General features: G+C 37.0%; 1 protein-coding gene across 8 annotated transcripts in view; it reads left to right on the top strand.

Annotated features, from left to right (window-relative positions):
* Nucleotides 1-22,522, top strand: part of CEP170 (centrosomal protein 170) — a 95,928-nt gene that overhangs the window by 4,729 nt on the left and 68,677 nt on the right. For all 8 annotated transcript variants that reach the window (XM_054279161.1, XM_054279160.1, XM_054279164.1 and 5 more), the window contains exon 2: nt 19,465-19,610. In XM_054279161.1, the coding sequence (XP_054135136.1) occupies nt 19,506-19,610 (105 nt within the window). In that variant the 5' untranslated portion in view covers nt 19,465-19,505. The remainder of the gene's footprint in view (nt 1-19,464; nt 19,611-22,522) is intronic.

Raw genomic sequence — 22,522 nt, 5'->3', positions numbered from 1 at the left:
TCTGTGTGGTGCATTTTCCAGATCTCATTTTGTACTTCATTCCAAACAAAATTCTGGTTCTGCTCATTTTGTTTCTTTCCAGGAAGAACTGCAATTATTGAGCTTTTCAGAGACATAATAACAGAAGTGGTGCCACTCCCTGGCATTTCCAAGATGTTTCTTTGTGCACAGGGTATTTAGTTAGTCTTCAGCTGTGGCATACGAAAAACTTGTAATCAATCCATTAGCAAGTCATTATGGTCTGAAAGTAGTAATACACCCAGTGCATTTAATCAGATGTACTTGCAACTTTTCCCTCAAAATTACATGCCCAAATAATTTTGTTGATGATCTTTCTATTCATTTGCAAATATTTGCCCATCTAAATATGCATTCTATTCTGTGTTCAAAACCAAAGCCTTTTCAATTTTGTCTTATTTGTCTTCTCAAAGTGGATTGCACTTCAGAATTAGGAAGAGAAATGCAGGAAGTTAAGAGTGTCACGATACCTTTTCAGTTTTCTCATGAACATATTTCCTGCTTTCATCAGTCCTACTACCTTCTCTCCTCCCTACCCTGTAACCTGGTTGATTATTTAGCCCTATGGAACCAGATCATCACAGGAGTCTTGATGTCAGGAATAATTCTACTTAACTTCACAATGTCATTTACTAACCCAAAAACACTTAAAGGGTAATATTGTAGCTTTACTTCTCTTTTTTTCCCCCTTTGGAATCTTCCTTAAAATGGCCACATAGATGGACCTTTGTTCTGATTTATACCCATTATCTTTTCTCCAAGAATAGGTATAACCTGGTGCCAAGGGAGAGTTGAAAAGGATGCAAGCAATATTTCTTGCTTTCTGCTGAGGCACTGCTAGCCTCCCATCTATTTTCTGCTTCAAACTTTTGGATAAGGTGTAGTTTCTGTTAAGGATTGTTCCTTCCACTTGGTCTTCATTTCTTCAATTGAGTCTTGAATAGGCAATTCAGTAAAAATGACCTAATTTTTTATTCATGTTGAGCAATATATCAGCTTAATTAAATAATTAGTCCTGGTTTTCTACAATTTGTTTTACTGCAAAAAAGCTGTCCCAGTTTTTTGAGAATAATGATGAATACTCTTCTGGTCATTCATCTCCTCTTTCTTTAAATGGTCATGTTTTCTTTTTGTTGTACTTGGTTTCTAGGGGGTATAGTCAGGTGAAATGAGGGTGAAGCCCTTCTTGTTGGAATGACTCTTTGAGGTGATTCACTAGTCAAAAGCTCAGCTTGAATTTTAGCTCTAAGTTGACTGTGACACTGGCTATTACAAATATTTTTTTTATTTTTAAGCAGAAATTAATCAGGAAGCCTTTAAGGAGCCACTGAGAACCCAGAACTTGTTAGCTTTTGCATTAGCAAAGAGTTTTGAAGAACAATATTAACTTATTGATGTAAGAATTATGGAACCTGTATATTTTTTTCATGTTACAGATATACTGGCTTTGGTGATCATTGTGTGTTTGTTTTACTTTTACAGTTCTTATTGATAAACATAATAAAAGGTCTTTTTCAAAAACTGTTTTTATTCTAAGTGTTGTGCAGTCATCATGCTCTCATAGTCATTTAAACATCATGCTGATTATTTTATTGGGCCAGATTGGTGATAATTGAGTAGAGCCTTTATTTTGATGAAGTCATTGTAGACTTGAATCTTGAACAGCCTTAGTGAAATTAATTAGTTCTAAGTATGCCATAATTCCTGCCTCTTTGTTTAGGTAAGTGTTTTTAGTTTCAACTTCTGGCATTTTGATCACAAATTCTGTGGCATGTTTTTAATGAATCAAATCTTAATTAATCAGCTTTTAAATTCACCTTGTGATCTCTTTTTAGACAAGCTCCAGTCCTAATAGATCACAAGCAATCCTGTGCCTAACTGTTTGTTGCTGAGTGCTCCTCTGAGAGGTGCAATTGCATGCCCACTGTCAGTGCCACAGATGCCACATTACGTGGCACATCCAAGAGGCCTGAATTCCTCAAGGTCTGAAATGAAGATTGGAAGCATATGAGTGTTTTTCATGTGAAAACAGATTCCTGATGGAGACAATTGTCTCCAGTTGTTCTGTGGAGAGCTGCAATGAGGCTTCTGATGAACATGCTTTATTTTTTGGGGGTTTCTTGTTGTTGGTTTTTTTTTTTTCTTCTTCTGTAGATAGTACCGTGTGGCTTTGTTCTCTTCAGTTTTTGTCATAGTTGGAGAACAGTAAGAAAGATAATGTTGCTGGCATAGAACTGAAATTAGTCAGTAGGATATAGTCAGTAGGAGTATTATGGAAAAGAATAAGTATTTCAAAGAAGAACATTACCCAAAACCAAAACAAAACTAGCAGAAAAGAACACTAATAATAAGCAATGGAAGAATACGTTTGCACAAAAAAGTCAGGTTGAACTTAAGCTTGGATATAAATTGAGTCAATCACTTGAAGGCCCAGATATGGTCACAAACTTTTTTAAAATTCTTTTTAAAGTTTGACAGTAACAATACTTGAAATAAGGTAGCCATTGCAGAAAATGTATCATTGTTTCTGTAATCATAGTTTGCCACTTGATGCTGAATCTTTATACCCTGTTTTTTGTTGGCTCTTTTCCTCATTCCAAATTTTATTTTTGGCTTCCTTGGGCATGGGTAAGTTTCTGTCTGCCCCAGGTCTTAGTGCAGTCAGTGGATCTTCAGGTGCTGCAGGTTACATTTGTGGATGGCAGGATCTGTTTTCACACAGCAACACAGAGCCCCATATAATTCTGTTGCATTATATTCTTTAGTTTGCTGTAAGAAGTTTATTGCTTGTCATTACCAATATTTTATTTTTCCATTTTCCTGAAATAAATACTACTTTTTCTAGGAATTTGAAACTTCTAAATAACACATAATTGTCTTGCATACTGGATGCAAACACATTTTGCTTTTCTCCATTTTTGTGGCCTGAATGCATTTTCTTTAGCACACTTTAGTGGCAACTTCAGTTGTCAAAGTTAATTGTGCTAGGTGTTGTGTTGTTGAAGCTGCAAATAGCAACAGTCACCTTCCCCCTTAGGGCAGACTGATACTCCAGAGTCTGGTTTGTATTGAACTCTTGGAGGATTGTCATTGCACGGGGCTTGTTTCAAAATGCTGCCTGGTTACTGGCTTTGAGGAGGTCACTGTTTGTGACAGAACAAGGAACTAAGTTATGCAGCCTTTCAATCACCCTTCAGTACCTGCATGTAGTTGAAGTGTTTTAAAGGTTTTTTTTTATTCATCAGGGCTTGAGTTCTAGTGTATTCAGAAGTGAGAAATTTCTTTCTGCCAGAGTTTTTGATGTTGCTTTTGGTCTTAAATTTTACTTACCTCGTTTATATACCCACACAATAACCATTTTCAATTGGTTTGGCTAATACAGCTGGGTATTTACTTGAATATCCAACAAGATGAATTCCTTTTGAAGTCTGGACAGACTATAGCATATAATAAAGTCCTTTGAAATGTGGCAGTAAAAATAAAGGCTGAACCATCAAGACAACTGAATCAGGAAGTCATGAGTTATTTGTTGTCAAGTTTAGGCAAATGGAAACCTTTAATTTAATTTAAAAGTATGAATGTTATCAAACATACTTCTATTTTTTGCATGGTTAATGAAATTAATTCAAACAGCATTGTGGGACAATACTAGTTTAAAGAGGTTAAGATCCTTGCATTCTTGGATTCTGTGAGTCTTTCCCTTTGTACAGTTTTATTGCAAAACCAAGAAAAGCATTAAGCCTTGCTATTTTTATCTTTTGTGGTTTTTGAGGGACAATGCCATTGATCTTAAAAAAATTATACAATAATGTCCATGTATTGTTTTATATATATAGTTATTTCCATAGGAATTCTTCCTTTCTATTCATGATACTTATTCACATTAGGGATGACTGATCTAAAACAGATTTAGAAGACCAACATGAGATGAGAGACTAAGGATTTGATCATTGGGTGTCATATAAAATATGGTTGAGCAAGTGAAAAAAGAATAAAGTACACACTGAAACATTTTACAAAGTATATAGTTTTAATCTCTAATGGATAAATATTAAAAGCTACTTTATATTTGAATAGAAAGCACTGGACCAGGTTGCCCAGGGAGGTGCTGGCTGTCCCGTCCCTGGAGGTGTTCAAGGTGAGGTGGGGCCCTGAGCAACCGAGTCTTGTGGAATGTGCCCTGCCCATGGCAGGGGGTTTGGAGCTTGATGATCGTTGAGGTCCTTTCCAACCCAAGCCATTCTGTATTAATAGTCCTTACAATTCCTATAGATTGGTCTAAATAGAATAAGTCCTGTGAGGCTTAGGGGGATTTGGTGGAATTGCCTTGTGTTCTCATAGCAGCCTAAGCAGAGCTTGCTACTGGCTCTCCTGGTCCTGCCCTGTTCTCCCCTTTTCTGCCACTCTCACCTGCACAGCCTCATCCCTTTTGCTTAGGTCCTACCCTGGTGTGTAGCTTCTGGGCACCATTCATTTGTTTATGGGAGGGGAGAAGAGCACAAGAGTTACTGTGTGGTGAGCTGAACATTGAAATAGCCCAGCTCAGCTGCACAGGCACGTGTGGCCTGCAGCTGTGGTGAAGAGAGAAGTCCTGACTTTGTGCTTGGGGTGGGGTGAGAGGGCTGGGATCCTGGCAGCAGAGAAATGGCACAAGCTAATGTGGAACTGCAGCTTCTTCACTTCAGCATTAGTTTGGTGAGGCTTAAAAGTGCGCCTTTGCCTGTCCACTGAATCTTCAACACTAGGATTTGAAAATAAGTCAATACTGTGAAGTTCTGGACATGCAAGCAGCTCATGACAGGGTATCTTAATCTGAGTATTAGTGTTGTCAGTATATATTAATTAGATAGTATATATTAATTTTGCATAGTAACTCCTATTCCATGGCAGATGGAGGGAACACAAGGTACTTCACACAAAGCAGGCTCCTTGAGATTTGCTGCAATAGAAGTGTGTATAGAGGAGCTGCTAATAAGGAAGAAGTGCCGCACTATAAATTTCACATCCCATACTGTTCGTGTATTTATATCTTTAAATTTAATTAAGCTACCTTCCCTGTTTCAGCTAGTAAAACTTAGGCACAGGCTGCTTCCCTCTCATAAATTCTGCATACACTGGAATTTTACCAAATATTAAAAGCTGTGCAGAATCTGGAAATGTGTTTTCTTTCTCTCTAACCAAATCTGCAAAAATAACTGAAAAGCGCTTTGAAGTTGAGGATAAATTTTGAATAAAAATCAGTCTTTGGAGCTCTGTTGTTCATAGAGGGTTTTTTAACTACTTAGAATGAAAATGAGATAATAAAGACTAATTGTTTTGTCATGATTAATCAGTATTCTTTTATTTTTTCAGCTGCCTTTCTGTCTGCAAAAGATTGCAAATTGTTAGTTACTGGTGTATTCTAGACCAGCTGTTTTCTAACTGTATAGTTCAACTTCTGTGGATGTACTGATGGACACAGTTGGACCATTATTAATGAAACCTCTTTTTAATCCATTATGGTGTCTGTGTGTTTATCTTGCAATGCCATGAGAATACACTTGTTTTGTTCAAAATGCTTGTGTGCCTGGATGGGATGCCCTTAACCTGCTCATCTTGGGAACCAAGTACAGGGAATGTTTGAATTTTTTCTCTCCCTCCCTCTAGTGTGCAATAGTACGTGGCTTGTGCAGTCAAGGCTAAAGGGAAAAGAAACCCCACTTCTGAAATTCTGGCATCATTGGGAAAGCACTTTGCCTTTGATTTGAAGCAAAGCAATCCTATTATGATAAAATAGAAAAATATATGCAGGAGAACAAGTAATGTCTGGTTTCTTAGGGATGTGTCCTGCATCCCAAACTGTACTGAATCTCAACATGCACATGAGCTCACTCTTGGGGAAAATAACTTGTTCTGTTCCCCACAATATTCTGTGGGGGAAAATAAATTGAGTGGCAAATGCCCTTCAAAGGCAGTGAGAGCACAAAGAAGCCATGTGAGCACAGGTCAGCCAGCAGGCTGTAAGGAGCTGGGAATTGTTGAACTTGTAGCACAGTGTTTCTAGTGGGACAACAGACTTGTTCTTTTGAACTTGTTCTGCTCAGTTCTCCATTTTCCTGAGAATGGAGCTTTGTAACTCTGAAATCTCCAGCTCTCTAAAGCTTGCTTTTGGGAGGAGCAATTGGTGGAAACAAGATATTTGCTTAAGCCTTACTTCCTCAGGTAACTAAAAATGGTTTCAGTAAGAGTTCTAATTGCTAACTGTGTGGTAGAAAGAGAATACATTTTTAAAAAACCCTGTTTCACAGGAACTTCCATCTGAACATGAGGAAGAACTTCACTGTGGAGAGGTTATGGAGTCTCCATCACTGGAGGTGCTCAAGAACTGTCTGACACAATCCTGTGCCCTGTGCTCTAGGATGAACCTGCTTGAGCAGGGAGGTTCGACTGGGCAACCCACTCTAAGTCCTTCCAACCTTATCCCTTCCAAGATTTTGTGAAACATAGAATAATTTAAAGAATACAGGATGTGAATTGTTCCAGCCTTTAACAATGGAACTCATCATGGTCTGTCTTAATCAACTTCTTATGCTCTTGTCCATATTTAGTTCCATCTTAAAATGTTGTAAAATATTTTGGGTTAACCAGAAGATTATTTCTCTGCTGCAGCAGCATGGTCAGTCTTGCTTAACAAAGCAACTGAGCTTAACAGAGTTTGAAGTATAATCTTTTTGTTGGAGACTTAAAATTAGTAACTTTTGTATAAGTGTGGGTAGTTTTTAAACTAAGAAAAGTCCAAGCCTTCAAACTTGTTCACTAAAGTGCAAATAAAAAGACAAGAAGCATAACTTGTTCCTTTTTGTGGATAGGGTTGCAGAACCACTTCCTCTTGTTTGGTTTGATGCTTGGAGAAGTATGTGCAGTTTGGAGTTCTTCCCATTTAGCCTTCCCTTTCACATCTCTCTTTTTTTTTTTTTTTTCCTAAAGGTGAAAAGTTATTGAACTTACTTACAATGGGAAATAAATCTATATAGATTTCCTCCCATAGATTCCTCCAGATTTCTCTCCATTGAAAGACACACATTCATTTAATAGCCTTTAAAAATATTTGTAGTATGATACTAATAAAAGCATTTTCCAGTGGTCTCCAAGTATTCTGAAATGAATCAGATTTTAATTGCAGCATTTTGCAAAATATATGCTAGTGTACTGAATCAAGTTTAAATCCCCAGTTGTTAAACAGGCTTATAAAGTCCACATGCAAATAGTCTGCTTACCTAGCAGTGAGGACTCCTGATTGTGATTTAGTTGGTGGGTTGTAATCTACCTGCTCAAACAAGTTCTTGCATAAAAATGTTGAGCTCTATACGCATTTTATCTGTTAATTCTGAAAGTTTATTTTGATGATTCACTTTTAACTGTTTAATGACATTTAGTTAATAAGAAATAGAATTAAGACTTACTGTGCAAGTAGCTACATTCCTGTTTGTTTGCTGCACACAGGAAAGGAGTGAGTAGGCACCACAAGCAGATGTAGAATAGCTTCTCTGTGGGGAAGCCATTTACATTTTAAAACCTTTGCAATAGGTAGAACAGATCATTAAAACCATGGGTATTCCTAGGATTTGTGCAAATGTCTTACCCTGCTTTCTGTCTTGCTGAAGTCCTAATACTGTCATTTTGACAGCTGTTTTATGTGATCATACATTGAGAAAGTGTTTGTTACATTTGGTACCTTTCATTTCATGGGAATGGGAGAGATAGGAGGACATACATAAAAGAAATGCCATATTCCAGACTGCAAGATTAGATTTCTTTTGGACTATTTGGCTTCTGGTTAAAGAACCAAACAAATAATTAAAATATAAGGCATTTTACATCTTGTTCTACTCAGTTTTTATATGAATCTCCAGGAAGAGGTCTTCCCATCAGAAAAAGATTAATTCTAAAAATGAAGTCTAATGTTTTTGTCTGATACTATAAAATGCTGAAAAAGAATCTGATCTCTTTGCATCAGAGTTACCATGCTAAGTTTTAAATAATTTTGATTTTAAGCCTGTCCTGATGTTAATTACTGTACAGAGTACCCATGGAGCTCAACATAATTATGGCACAGAATTATTTTTATGCTTTGTGCATGCACACATACTCTGCCTCTCTTCAGACAGTGAAGATTGCCTAGAGCAAACATCTCTTGCAACTTTAGGGCTAAAGTATGAGCTTTTGCTTGCTTTGTAAAGTAAGTTCTTTTTTTTAATGTAGGGCTTGTGTTACTGATCTTGGAACAAACAACTCAGTGTATTTCCAAGAAAAATACATCTGTGGACTTGGCTGTCGAGGGTAATTGTAAAAAGCTCCAAAGCATTCCAAAAGGGAGAGGATAGAATGTATCAACTATTTTGTGTGGAACATGAATGTTTTTCATGTTACAGTGGAGATGTAGCAAAGAATAATAATTGAATGCCTTTTTGAAGTTATGTATCTGTATTGCTATGAATGGATGTGGAAATTGGTAACTTTGATATCAAGAACTGTCCTCCATCACTTCGACTTTCAAGTTTAGCGTACTCATCCATTGTGTCAAGAAGTAAATGGGAATTGAAAGGGGAAAGGTAGATATTAAAACTACTTCAATACGTGCTTTTCTTTGGAAATTAAACTTATCTTTATGCTCAAAATAAATAATTCCTAGTATAAAGGAAGAAAAAATTGCATTGCCTTGAATGTAATTAAATCTTACTAAGTATCTTGAGTCACAAGCTAAACCCCATATATTTCACAATAATTTTGGGGAAAGTGAAATCACCACCCTTGGGAGGTTAAGAGGTCCAGTTTTATTTGCAAGATGCTATTTGTTTTTTTCTGTAGTGCTCAGGGCTGTGGTCAGTACTTGGCCAGTGCAAATAAAACCACCTCATCACACACAGCCTACAAAATCACTTGAAGGCACTCTGAATAGGAGGTGGAAGAGGAGGACTTGACTGCTTCTTTTAAGATTGCATTCTGCCTGAGTGCCATGCCTGATTTGTGTTTGTTTATTTATTTATTTTCCTATTTGGTAATCTTAGCAATAGTGTAGTGTGATATGGAATAGAGGGAAAGGAAGGATTTCTGTAGCTTTCCTCACAGGTAGCTTTTTCTCTAAGATGATTTGGTTATGATTTCTTTAGCTGGCTTGCCACAATAGTTTCTAAAGGCTACTTATCAGATGTACTGTTTTATTAGCATACTTGGTATGCTAATCTCTCCAGAGATGACCTCTTTTGACCATGTGAAATAGGGAATTTTAAAAATAATTTCTTTTATGCAATTCCTTAATCTGAATGAGAGTGATGGACAAAAAAATGAACACTCAATTGTTTGAACATAAATTGAGCTACTCTTCTAAGCAGTTACTAGCCTTTATTTTAGCTGTTTATTGAGAGCAGCTTTTGGAAGGTATTGCTGTTCAGTGTGGGGAGGCTGCTGAGAAGTACATTCACAAGAAATGATTTTTTGTTAATGATTGTAAAGATTAGGGATGCAAAATTAGCTGTTTCTGTAATAAATGCAAAATGTCATTATTGTCTGGTATCAAAGAATAAAACAGGATAATTCTTAACATCTTAATCCTAGTGGCCAATAAGAGAGTAAGTTTTAGTGTTTAGATAGGATAATTAAAAGGAAAAATTCAATCTTCAGGTACTTCTCATTCCTATAAGAACAATATATGTATAAAAAGTCTTGTGATTGTTGTATAAGACTGTATTCATGTACAATACCAGTCCGAAGTAGTTTTCTAATCAGGCTAAGGATTTGCTTGTTTACCAGTATTCTCTATAAAGATAACCCAGTATTTTATTTTTTTGTCGAATTGGTGTAGGACTTCATTTCAGTCTGCTGTTCCTAATGCCATTTGATCTCTTAAATTCTGCCAGGAATTGTGATATGTTGTTTCTTTTCCCCCTTAATAGCTTCATAATTTATTTTTCTTTTGGGGGTAGTGACTTAGCCACCTCAACTGCCAGTTCCCTCTGGACCTGCGTGTCTCTCATCAGATTCAATTGTGCACTTGTGCACAGACTTGTGCACTTTCAGGTTCTTTAGGTCATCTTGACCCTCATCTCTTACAGTGGATGGTTTCTCATTCTCCCAGTCCCTGCCTTTGTCTTTTGTGACATGGGTGATGTGACTGGAGCTTTTACTGGAGAAGAACAGGGCAAAAAAGTGGTTGAGTGCCTCAGCCTTCTCCATATCCCCGGTAACTAGGTCACTCTTTTCTCCAAAGAAATTATTCTTGTTGTGCTTGGCATCACTGGCCAGATTATTCCATTAGGGCACTAGCTTTCCTTGCCTGATCCGTGGCTGTTCATACGGTATTTCTTATCCTTATCCTCCGAGCTCCTTATCCTTGCTTCAGTCCTCTGTGGGCTTCTTTTCTGAGTGAGTTTGGGTTTGTCCAGAAGCTGCTTTTCATCTATGCAGGTCTCCTGGCAAATCTGCCCAACTTCCTTTCTGTTGGGATGCATCTCTTCTGAATTTGGAAGATGTGATCCTTGAATATTGATGAGCTTTCTTGAACCTCTCTTCTTTTCAGGTCTATATCCTACTCTAAGAAAGAGACTGAAGATCCCTGAAGAGGCCAAAGTCTGCTTTCCTGAAGTCCTTAGGGCAGCGAGCTTTCTGTCCACCCTCTTTGCTGCCCTAAGGATCTTAAACTCTTCTATGGAGCCAAGGCTGTCCTTGAGCTTCATATTCCCCACCAGCCTCTCCTTGTTGGTGAGAGCAAGGTGCGCCAGCCCCCCTTTGTTGGCTCCTCTAGCACTTGCAGAATGAAATTGTGATCAGTGCGTTCCAGGAACCCTGCCGTGTTATCCCTCCAACAGATACTGGGATGGTTGAAGTCCTCATTGAGGACCTGGATTTGTGAATGTGAGGACATTCCTGTCTGTCCATCAAGGGCACCTTATCTGCTCAGTCTTACAGGTTACACCCACTATAATGACACCTGTTCCTGCCTCCTTTTAATCCTGATCCATAAGCTCTCGGTCAGCTCCTCATCCATCCCCAGATGGAGCTCCGTGCTGGTTACTGATATGGAGCGTGATATCTCTTCCTTTTTGCCTTGTCTGTCATTCCTAGAGACCCTCTATCTTTCCATTCTAGCACTCCAGTCACAGAAGCCATCCTACCACATTTCTCTGATGCCTTCCTGGCAACTGGAGTTCAAGGGCCTCTTCACAAGCTTGGCAAACCTGTGTCCAAAGCTACTCTTCCCTTTCTCTGATAGATGAACCCCAGCAGTGCTCCAGCAGACCAGGTTTTTCAAAGTCAGCCCCATGGTCTAAGAAGGCAAACCTCTGTATGTGGCACAGTCCTGTAACCATTTATTGATTCTCCAGATTCAGTTGGCCCTTTCCAACCCTTCCCTTTAACTGGGAAGGTTGATGTGAAAACTGCCTGTGTTCCAGAGTGCTTTATCACTGCTCTGTAATCCTTGGTACTCCTTTGGTTGCTTCTGGCTGTATCACTGGTACCCACATGAAATAATAGCAGCAGGTAATTGTTACTGGACCAGATCTTTTTGCATTCTGTGACACTCAAATGACTGATAGCCATCATGTAAGCCTTATGTCTCATACATTCCTTTGCAGCATTGCTATGTTGATACATATATATTACGCTATACGTGGTGTAATAGTAAAGGGCATGATCTCAGGATTCTTTTTTTTTTTTTTTTGTCATTATTATCTAAAAAAGAGAGTAGGATAAGATCTTTAAGTCATGGTCCCTCAAAATCAAAACCCCAAAGCAACTTTGGCTGCAGTTGCACTGTTGGCAGAAAAAGAAATCTATTTCAGTTGCTGTTCTGACAACCATTCCTGTGTGTCACAGTGGTAAAATAGACATGGATCTAATTCTGACCCAGACCAGAGGATAGGATGCTTGTGCAGTTCCAGAGCTGCAGCAATGTTACAGCACACATTTGCTGCCTGCCAAAGGGCAACAGCCTCCTGAGCTGCTTTCTTGTCCTTTTTCCATCAGATGCATGGGGTGACGTGTAGGGCAAGAAGAGTATGTGAGTCCTTTCTGTAGAGATCTCAAACTCCTTGAATGAAGCAGGAAAATTTCTCTTTATGCTTAGTGATATTCACAGCTGGAAGGCTTCTTTTTTGGAATTAAAATATGAGGAAGTTTCTTCCCTCAAATGCTGCTGAGGAGTCTGTGGCCTGTCTTTGCTAGGTTCAACTTGTCTCCTCCTGTTGCTGTTTTATGGTAGGCAGTATAGGTAATGTTCATATCTACCAATGTAGGATTGTACTAATAAAGAAGTAAAGGGCATGACTGAACTTGATGTCCTGATTCTTGCCCTTTTTTTTTCATCTGTTAGTTATGTCTATTTTTTTTTCCTTCTTAAGTTTAAAATACCTTTTAGAAAAACCTTTTTTTTTTTTTTTAAATACTGGATGTAGCAGATGTTCTCTGTCTATAAACAAAAGTTCTGGGGATTTTTCAGACATAAGATTCAAGGAGATTTACATATTTTTCTTTTGCCTTCTTTCCTCCTCCATCTCTCTGTAGAAGAACATCAACCACAAGACTGAAAGCATGGAGGGCAAAGAAGGTGAAAGAGAATGTATTGCAGAGTAGTGGTTAAGAAGGTTTCTTTGCTCTCAGTATTTCTTTTGTGCTGTAAAATTTTGTCGTGGCTATATCTTTCAGTCCATACTGGAAATGACATCTTTTTGACATAGTGTAAGGTTTCAGTATGATTTTTTTCATCTGTTTTTCAAGAAATTGTGGAAAAATTCAGATATTTGATCCAAGGTGGAACAGGTCAAATACTACAGAAGCAGAATACTGAAGGGTATCATTCCAAGCCCTGCCAGTTGCATCTTAGTAGTTTTAGGAGAGAAGACAACATCTTTTTATGAGATGTTTTGGTTTATTGATAAGGGCAGTTATTCTAAGCACAGTCCTGTTCCCCATTTGAGCAGGGAAGTTAAATAGAATGGATAAGTCCCTTTTCTTTCACTTGAGTTACCTGTTCTCTTCCACTTTACTTACCTATTTGTATGCTTTCAGTCCAGTTCCAGTCTTGTCCAGTAATTTAATAAAATTTTAATGAACTTTATAACTAATATCAATATTTCTTTGTATCAGTGAGATTGGCAGCACCTTTATGTTCAGAGCTGTACGTAGCATTTGAATGTTTCTAAAAGGATGTGTTCAGGTGAATTTTCCAGTCAGTGGAAAATTTGAAAATAATAATACTAGTTCATTCAATTTCTGAAAACCTAGGAATTTTAGGTCAATTTTCCTAAGTATGTGAGTTCATCTTCTCATTTTGATGAAGAATTTCAATGGTTTAAATCATAAATTACCTAATTTGTGCTTCCTTTGCCTTTTATTTTAACAGCCTTTTAAAGGAATATTTTGATTAGCCTTTATGGCTAGCATTTGTGAATTATGCTTGAGTGCACGAAAGGTCATAAATACTTGAAAAAATATTTTTATTGTTCATTAGCCTAAGCCATTTAAATTTAGATGGGTATTTATTTATTTAAAGGTTTGGAGGAGCAACATTACACACTACTGTGGCATGACATAGGCTTCTGTAGATTGAATTCCAGCTCTTAACAGCAGGTTCTTCAGTCCTGCAACTTTCCTTTTTTTTTTTTGTTTTGTTTGGGTTTGCTTTTATGTTGAGTTTTTTCCTGCACAAGATACCCTTTTTGCTAACAAAACCCCTTGGTGTACTGGCCCTAGGAACTGGTGAGAATAGTTTCAGTCAGGAGGCTGTTGTCTGTGCAGCCCTCTCTCCCTTTCCGGGATGCCAGCAACGTGAGCAGTGAAGGCAGCAGGGAATTATGAAAGCACCAAGGATAGTTTCAGGAGTTCCATGACTAAATGCTTAGAAGCCATCCTGAACATGACTTATTTTCTTGTTTTTATAGTTCTTTGATGGCAGATGAGCCCTTCCTTTTTGCTTTGGAAAAGCGGTCTTAATTTTCTAGCCATTCTATGTGTGGCTTTAGGCTAACTTTGCTAAAGAATTAGGTGTTCAGAGATCTAACAGAAATAAATGAAACCATTTGAATACCAGTATATTGTGTGAAACTAGGTACTTTAAAATGAATTGCTGATGGGTTTGGAACTTAAATATTCAAGACTAAGATATTTCAGTGTTAAAAAAAGCTCTCTACAGTTCCCCATTTACATGAAACCCTCTCTACAACTACTTGAGCAGGTTTTACTGTAAGTGTTAATGAATTTCTCATGTGGTGGTGTTGAGCATGGCAGATGAAGTCAGGAGGAAGTTAATAATTCAGGGAGGGTTTTTAGTGATGTGCAGTAAATAAGGCACAGGCTAATCAAATGATGAGGAGAGGAAAAAGAACACTGATTAACTGACTGTTAAGCTCTTTGTTTTAACCTGAGTGCAGCAGAGTCCTGATTAAAATGTGCTGTGATGTAGTTAAAGGTTGTTTTCTAATGCATGTATGTAAGTAGGTTAATTATGATTGCCCATGGAACACTTGGTGTGTCACACTACCCCACTTCAGAGGGTTTGGCACAGTAGACAATACTACTGTGCTGTTTACCACTTAGAGCTTCCTAGGTTTAAATCAATCATCTTCATAGATTACTTTTGAATATTGATTATATGGATGCAATAATCTTCTCAGGGTTGAAGTTACCTTCAGTTAGGTGTTTTATTTCTTTGGCATACACTTCTCCATTTCAGTCAAAATTAGAACTGCTGGCACTGGTCTTTTTTATTACATTGAATAGTCAATAAAGGAGACATGGGAGGTACTTTTCCAGTGAGTGTTGTTTGCTGACAGCATTTCTTTGTGATTTGGTTACCAGCCTCAACTTCAGGTCTTCTCCAGCCTGCATCACTTCTACTGGCTGCATCACTGCTCTCATTTCTGATTTGTCCCTTGTCATGGCTTATTTCTCACATTTACCTTTCTTGAGTCCTGATTCCAAAATCTGTCTAGGTCTGGTTCAAGTGTCTTGTCCTTGTGTGGTTCTCACCTGTGGTTCTCTCCCTCCTGTTTGTTTCAACACATGATGAGTTGAAAGTACTGGGGAAAAGGTGCCTTATTTTTGTTCTAACTGGCACTGTAATACTAAAACAGCATGCTCCACAAATTTATTTAAGTACCTCTGTGTAGACAGATGTGTTGAGAGAATTTATCTCTGTCCTTGTTGAATGGATATACATGAGGAAGGTTTTCAAAAGCCTCTTGCTTGTCTTTGTCCAATTGGATGGATCTGTAGAAGAGCAATAATACAAGGTACAAACTGATACTCAGGCCTTCTGCCACATTTCAATGCCAATTTACATAGATGAGTTACAGCTAATATTTTATTAAATTGACATAGAATATTCTACTCTAACATTGTTTTAGAAATATTTCAGTCATTTCTTCAGAAATTTGCCTGAATTTCCTAGGCAGTTGTAAAGGTAAACTCAATTTTAGCAAATACTTAATTAAGACAGCTGAGAAGGTAAACTTAATTTTAACAAATACTTTAGCAGCTGGAAACAGGAACTTATTAGGGCAAATAATGGGCAGCAAAGGGCTTATGACTCTGTCAGTACTGTGTCTCAGCTTGGTGCAGGGCTTTTTTTAATGTTGTTTTAAAATATTCATAAGTGGAATTTGTTGTACAGTAATAGGATAATTGTATGCCATTAAAATTACACTATTTTCAGTCTTAATGTAGAGGACTACAGTGCTTAAAAGTTGGAATTTCAGACATATATTAGGTTTAATTTAAATTTTAAATGTAGCTTTTTGTTTCTCTGTAGGATTGTTGTCTCAGTGTTCACTAACTTTAGTTTGAGCTGTTTTCAGTTACAGGCAAGTACAAAAACATGGGCTGTAAATGCTCAAATTTGAAATTATTAGGGATTTTTATTTGCAATAACGTGAGTGTAGCAAAACTAATCTTGGGTGTATCACAACTGATCTTGGCAGTGTCTGTTTAGACATTTGAAATTGGTTACGCCCATCTTTTGGCTGCAGTATCTTAGTTCTTAGGAGTGAAGTATATTTACAGGGATGATGCAGCCAATTTCTCTGTTTCTGCATCATCTGTTTCAAATGGCTTGTTACTCACATGTTCATTCCTACATGCTGGTTACTGCCTTTTGAAAGTTGTAGTCCTGCACCATAAAATGCTGTTTCTTCTGCAGACAAGGAAATATTTTGCAGCTGTCATAGATGTCTCAGCCACTGACTTGCAGGCATCAGGAATGAGGCTTTGAATGATCAAGTCTTGAGGAAATGTTTGCTAGTTGGGTTAAAGACTACAACACAATACTGTCATTTTAGGAAATACTAGTAAAACCAAATGCTTCAATAAAACATTTTAAATTCTTTCTTTCTAGGGTAGAAAAAAAGGGTATTTTCTAGGGTATTTTTTGTAAATACTGCATCTGAAAAGTGTAGTCTGTACTGGAGTAGGACAGGTCCATCTGGGACAATATCCTGTCATGCATAAAGAAAGGCTAGGTAAGGAGGAGAAGTTTTTATGTAGGACAGTGAAATATAGCATCTGACTGACTATAGCATCCTCCTAGCCCCTAAAAATGCACAGTGCATGCACTTCCTGAGCTGTAAGTGGTGTCAGTGCATGTAACAGGATTGCTAATAAGCATTCATGAAAGAAAAGAATTGCTTTTTGAACCCTGTGTAACCATAACATTTCATTGCAGGAGTTATCATGACCTAAATTTACACTCTGTAAAGAGCCACTTCTTGTGATGATTTTGCATCTGTCATACTGTAATTTAGTTTTCTACAGAAAAGGCAGTGAAGTGTCTTTCATCCTTGTATTGTTCAGAACACTACAGCCAGAGCACTTGAGACAGCAGTTCATTCAAAACATTGCAATCTTTCAGGAACTTTTTGGGGGGCAATGTAACTGTCCACATATTGTCCACATGACTAATAAGTGTGCAGTTCCATATCAAATTTTTGATGCACTTTTTTTGTTCTGATATTAAGCAACTGTTGCTACTGGATCCTCTTTTGAGCCAGTTGTTCTTTGCAGATTGCAGCATAGCTCTGATCAAAGGCATTGGTTTATTCTAAAGAATACTTTAAAATAAAATATGTATCTAGGTTGATGGTTTCTTGCAGTTGAGACAGCAACTGTTTCAAAAGAACAACATTATTAAGTTCGATAGAACTGCTGATGGACTTTTAACTACAAATGTGCTGCCAAGCTGTGTGGCAGTGATTGCTTTGTATAATGCATTTTTAAAAATTATTTCACATAGCTTAATTTAATCTGTTTGGTGTCAGGCTTTATAATTTGTAGGAAGTTTGGAGTGTTGGTTTATTTTTCCCTAGCTCTAGTTGCTGACCTACTTGTCTGTTTTATAAATAAAAATAGTTTTCCTCTTTTACAGTCAATCTACCTGTGTAAACTACAACATAGTTTTTACTTAAAAATTTTTCCAATTTTCAAATTTTTTCTATATAATCTTGAGACTTTCGTATGAATTTCAAATTAGAGCAGGAAGGCCAAATGGTGCAAATGTAATTAGGATAAACAGATGGGATATTTTAGAAGGTAGTAAAATATAAACAGAATGAGGAGCTCTGATAGTGAACAGCATGCTTGCTGTCAAACATCCAGTTAATTTACTTGTTAAAAGCTGGAATGTAGGCTGGCTGTTTGTGATACTTCCTTTTCCTCTCTTAAAGGGAACTGAAAAGTGTAATTTGATTGACCCAGTTTATCTTGTCATTTTAAACTAGATTAAATTGAAAATACAAATATTAATTTCCTTCAAAGGTGCTGAATAATCCACTTTAATTGTTGAAACATGTATTTAGTAGCTATATCACTTTAAATTTTATTTCAGCAAGTTCCTATTGTAGATTTAATTTTAATCTTTTTAGTTTCTAGGAATAAAATATGTTAGAGATGCTGTATTACTTCTGTTGAGTCAGATAACATTAAGTGGACATAGGTTTCACTTGAATGTGTTGTTATACAGCTGTGGAAAGATAATTCTGTTGTAAGTATTACTATAGAATACTGTTGCAATGCATATTTACTTTATTATTCAGTAGCTCTTTAGAACATTAAGTCATTCTAAATTCTTCCATGTGAATTGCATTACTTTTTTTTAAACTGGGTTGGCAGCTCTGCTGGTACATTTTACCACCTTTTGACTGTTTTTTAAATATCTGCTTTGTCATGTCACATGCTGTTTTGACTTAAACTTCATTATCTTTACATATTTTACTAATTTGTGGTATCTCCTTGATTGTAGTTTGTTTGTTGGCATACTGCTTGTATTGTCATTTTATTCAGTGTTTCCATTTTAGCTCTCATTTTGAGGACCTCACTGAATTCTTAGTATTTTTCAAGAGTGTGCTCAAGCCCACTACAGAGTTATGTCTACTTAGAGTACATTTGGTAACCTTGCAGAAATTCACTAATTGACATATAAATAGAAGAGAAATGCCAGCTATTTGGTACTGAGAGAAAAGCTGGCTGCTTGCTTTTGATTTTCTTTAGCTTCCCTTTCAATGAATACAGTGTGGTTATGAATGAATGAAATAATTGCTTTGGCTTGCATTTTCTTTAGGAGAGATTTGGAATACTCTTAAAGCTTTTTTCAACTGTTAGCCATTGAATTGCTCTGAAGAGAAATTTAACCATATTTGTGTCCAGTTTCAAGTAAATCATATTGTGTGAAGATGTTTTCTGTAAAAGATTTTATCCATTTTTATGACATTTTAAATAGCTATGGGTTTTCTCTTCTGTTTTATGGAATATGTTGGATCTTTTATTGATAAATAATGGTAAAGTTTTGTAGGAATGCTTCTTTTGGATTTCATACTTATAGATAATCTGTTCTAATTTGTTCATTTTGTTTTGCTTTGTTTACAATACTAAATGCACACTGTTAAATTTCCAATAGATGTTTTATCCTTAAAAACTGAGATTAAATAAGAAGCAAAAGTTCCATTAATTTAATGGAACTGGTGCTGTACAAAGGACTTGAGCTTAAAATCAGATGAGGTGGTTCTTTTTCACAGGAAAATGTAATGACACACATGCAAGTTACTTGCTGTATTTTGTGAATGTTTGCTACAGAACTGTTTGTTGGTTGTGATAGTGAAGCATTATTGTAGCAATTATCTTGATAATCAGTGGTCAAATGCTAAAAGCTTTCTGACAACTTGACACACAACTTTGGCATTAGCTAGCTGCTTGCTCCTTTTGCAGAAGGTTACCAATTAAATCTGCCCAATTGCAAGGAGCAGAGCCTGAGAGTATGCAAATCTGAAGCCTCTTGCTTCCTGTGATTGCTGGATTCAGTACATGCTATTGGGAACGCTGTATTTTCAGAGGCTTTTTGTATTCTGCTCACAGTGTTTGCTGAGCAGAAACTGTAGCTAAAAATAACTAAAATGAATTTCTCTGTCTCTTTCTTTCTCACTGCAGGATGACGTAGCTTTGCCAAGGATTTATCAGCTAAGCAGAAAATGAGCTTAACATCCTGGTTTTTGGTGAGCAGTGGTGGCACCCGACATAGGCTGCCACGAGAAATGATTTTTGTTGGAAGAGATGACTGTGAGCTGATGTTACAGGTAATTGCTTCAGCCTTCCATGTGCAGCTGCTCAAATCATGAACTTAGTGCACCAGCTTCATGCATTCCTTTTGAAAAAGAAATTTCCCAGATGTTGGGTAGCAATTGTTTTGAAGAATCATTTGTGTCCTTAGGGAAAAAAAAATAGTTTAAATTTTTTGCCGTCAGTCGTGCAGTTACTGCATAAGTACAGAGAATCAAATGCAGAATGCAAGGATAGAAGATGAAATACATTTTGCAATATGACCAGTAAAGTAAGTAGACTGTGTTCCATAAAATGTGATAATGTTAAGAGAGCTGGATGCTTTTGAAAGGAGCCTTCTTTTTTCAGCAGCTTGTAATCTAATTTAGTCACATGATTTGATGTAATTCTATCCCCATGGCCTGATTGTGTTGTACAAAGGAAAATGAAATTTATAGAGAAGAGTATTTCTCTGTCTCTGAGGAAGTTGAATGACTCAGTTTAAATAGAATTGAAAATACACAAGTCAAAATAGCTTGATCCTTCAGTAACTTCCTCAACTTTGAGGATGACTCTGTGGAGCTCTTAGATGTGTGTAGCTGTGTTGTTATGTAGCCATATTGCTTGCACTTAGCTCTATCAAAGCTGTAGTCCTCTAACCTGCCTTTTTCTAATTTTTTTTAAATGACTGATGGTAGTATTTTGGGCATTTCTTCTTAAATTTTTGTTGTTTAGTGTTGAGCTTTTAAGAAGATTGAAATTAAAACTAATATTCTCAACACCTCCTACCATTCAATAAAATACTTTTTTTTGGAGTTTTTGTTCCCAAAAGTTGTGTATGCAGCCATTATTGGCCAAATTAGAGTCTTACTTGCAAATGAAGTGCTTAGAGATGTAATTCTACATTTATTACTCAGAATGTAGTATCTCTAGTAAATTGCATTTGGCTCTCAGCCTCAGAAGGCATTGAGATATTTTATTGGTGATATTAGAAAGCACTTGGCAGTACTCTTAATTTCTCTTTAAAAACAGATAGTATGATGTCTTGGTAATTTATGTGGGAAGTATTTAAAAAACCCAAACAAACAAGTGCACAGATAAATCCAAAACCAACATCCAAAACAACAATGAAAGAAAAGCAACCAAAAAGCCCCACCCCACTGGTTCCTGCCCAGTAGCTTATAATCCAAAAATGCTTTTGTTTTACAAGTAACTTGTTTTAGAGGACTGTTTTCTGTATATAAGAAAGCATCTTTTTTCTTCTCTGCTATGCCATCCATAGTAGATCAGTCCTTAGAGTGAGACACTTATTCTTTTGTGTTACAGAACTTCATCTTCAAAGGTAGCTGCCTCTTTGATTAATACTGTGAATAGATTTGATTTATTTACAAACATTATTTGTTGTGCATTTACTTCAGAGTTAGTGAAAAAAATCAAGGGGCATGGGGATTTCAAGAATATTCTTTTTAGCCTGCTGCTATGTTAGGTCTACATGCCAGCATGGCTGTAACACCACATAGTGCTGCAGGGGGAGGAACCGACCAAGAGAGAAGCTAATAATGTGTTCTTGTTCTGTGTGTGTAGCTCTTTGTGCAAGACCTTCCTCTCCACTCTTGACAACTTGGTTGTTCTCTTACTGCAAAGCATGTGGACAATGCATGATAAAGAAAGCAGAATTTAATGCTTTTATTTCTGCTTCACAGAAAACATATTTTAATTCATATCTTAATGAAAAGAATTTTGACTTTGTTTCATGCTTGATAGACTTCAGCTCTCTACCTGTAAACACTGTTGTTCTAAAAGGTTTAGTTCACATCTGGGAATACAGATCTGCCTTTTTTTGTAAATATGTTCAAAAAGTCTTCCTGTTTAGCTAACTGTTCCATTGCATCAGCCTGCTTGTGGATAAATACTACATTACCCCTTCTTTCACCTTATGGTTAGAAATATTTTTGAATATTATTGGAGAAATCATCTCTAGGAAAAAAAAATATACATTATTCACAATATCAGAATGGTTTGCAAAGAAGAATGTATTTGTTTTCTCAATATACAGAAAATATTCTGTATTCTGAATATTTTTGTAGTAGTCTGGATTGAATTGAAAAGTATCTATCTAAAATAACACCAGTTACAAATTTATTTTTACTGAGGATGGAGTTTTCATATTCGTGTGGCTTTTACTGCAGTTATTCTGTGATTCATATTTCTGCAGACATATATAAACCTTTGTACTGGATCTGGCTGGTTCGTAGGTTTTTTTTTTATAGAAGCCATTATGGTACTGTTTTGGATTTGTGAGCAGAACGCTGTTGATAGCACACCACTCTTTTGGCTGTTGCTGAACAGTGTGTGTGCAGTTCCAAGGCATTCTCTCTCACTCTGCTCCTCCTACACACCCTTGGCTGGGGGAGTGCACAAAATGTGGAGAAGGAGCACAGACGAGGACAGCTGACCCAAACTGACCAAAGGGATATTCTGTGACAAATATTGTGTTGTGTTTGGCAGTGGGGTTTTGGGGAAGATACCCACTGCTCAAAGACTGTCTGGGCACTAGGCTGCTTGTGCTAGGTAGGAAGTGATTGCCTTCTCATCACTTGATTTGTTTTACTTCTTCTTCCTTCTTCCCCTTTGCTGCTGAAACTTGACCCATGAGTTCTTTCCTTTTGCTCTTCCTGTTCTGCCCACATCCCGCTGGGGCAGCAGAGTGAGTGAGCAGCTGGGTGGCATTTACTGCCAGCCAGGGCACCACAGTCTTACAAAAAGGAATTTTAAAAGCCCTTAAATTTGAATGGAAGGCTGCAATAACAAAGCCAAAGGAAAAAAGGCATTCAAAAGACTTGCACTGTCTTTGCACCTGCAAAGATCAGCTGAAACTAAAAAGAAGTCCAATTATATGTAAGTAATTTGAACCTGAGGAGAACTGTGAAGAATTTCAAGTGTTTCTGTA

Source organism: Melozone crissalis, unplaced genomic scaffold (assembly GCF_028551555.1).
Source record: "Melozone crissalis strain CALT ecotype California unplaced genomic scaffold, PUWL_Pcris_2 ptg000027l_1, whole genome shotgun sequence".
Classification (NCBI taxonomy): domain Eukaryota; kingdom Metazoa; phylum Chordata; class Aves; order Passeriformes; family Passerellidae; genus Melozone; species Melozone crissalis.
Note: the sequence above shows the minus strand (reverse complement) of the source record. Positions and strands in the feature narration are given on the sequence as shown.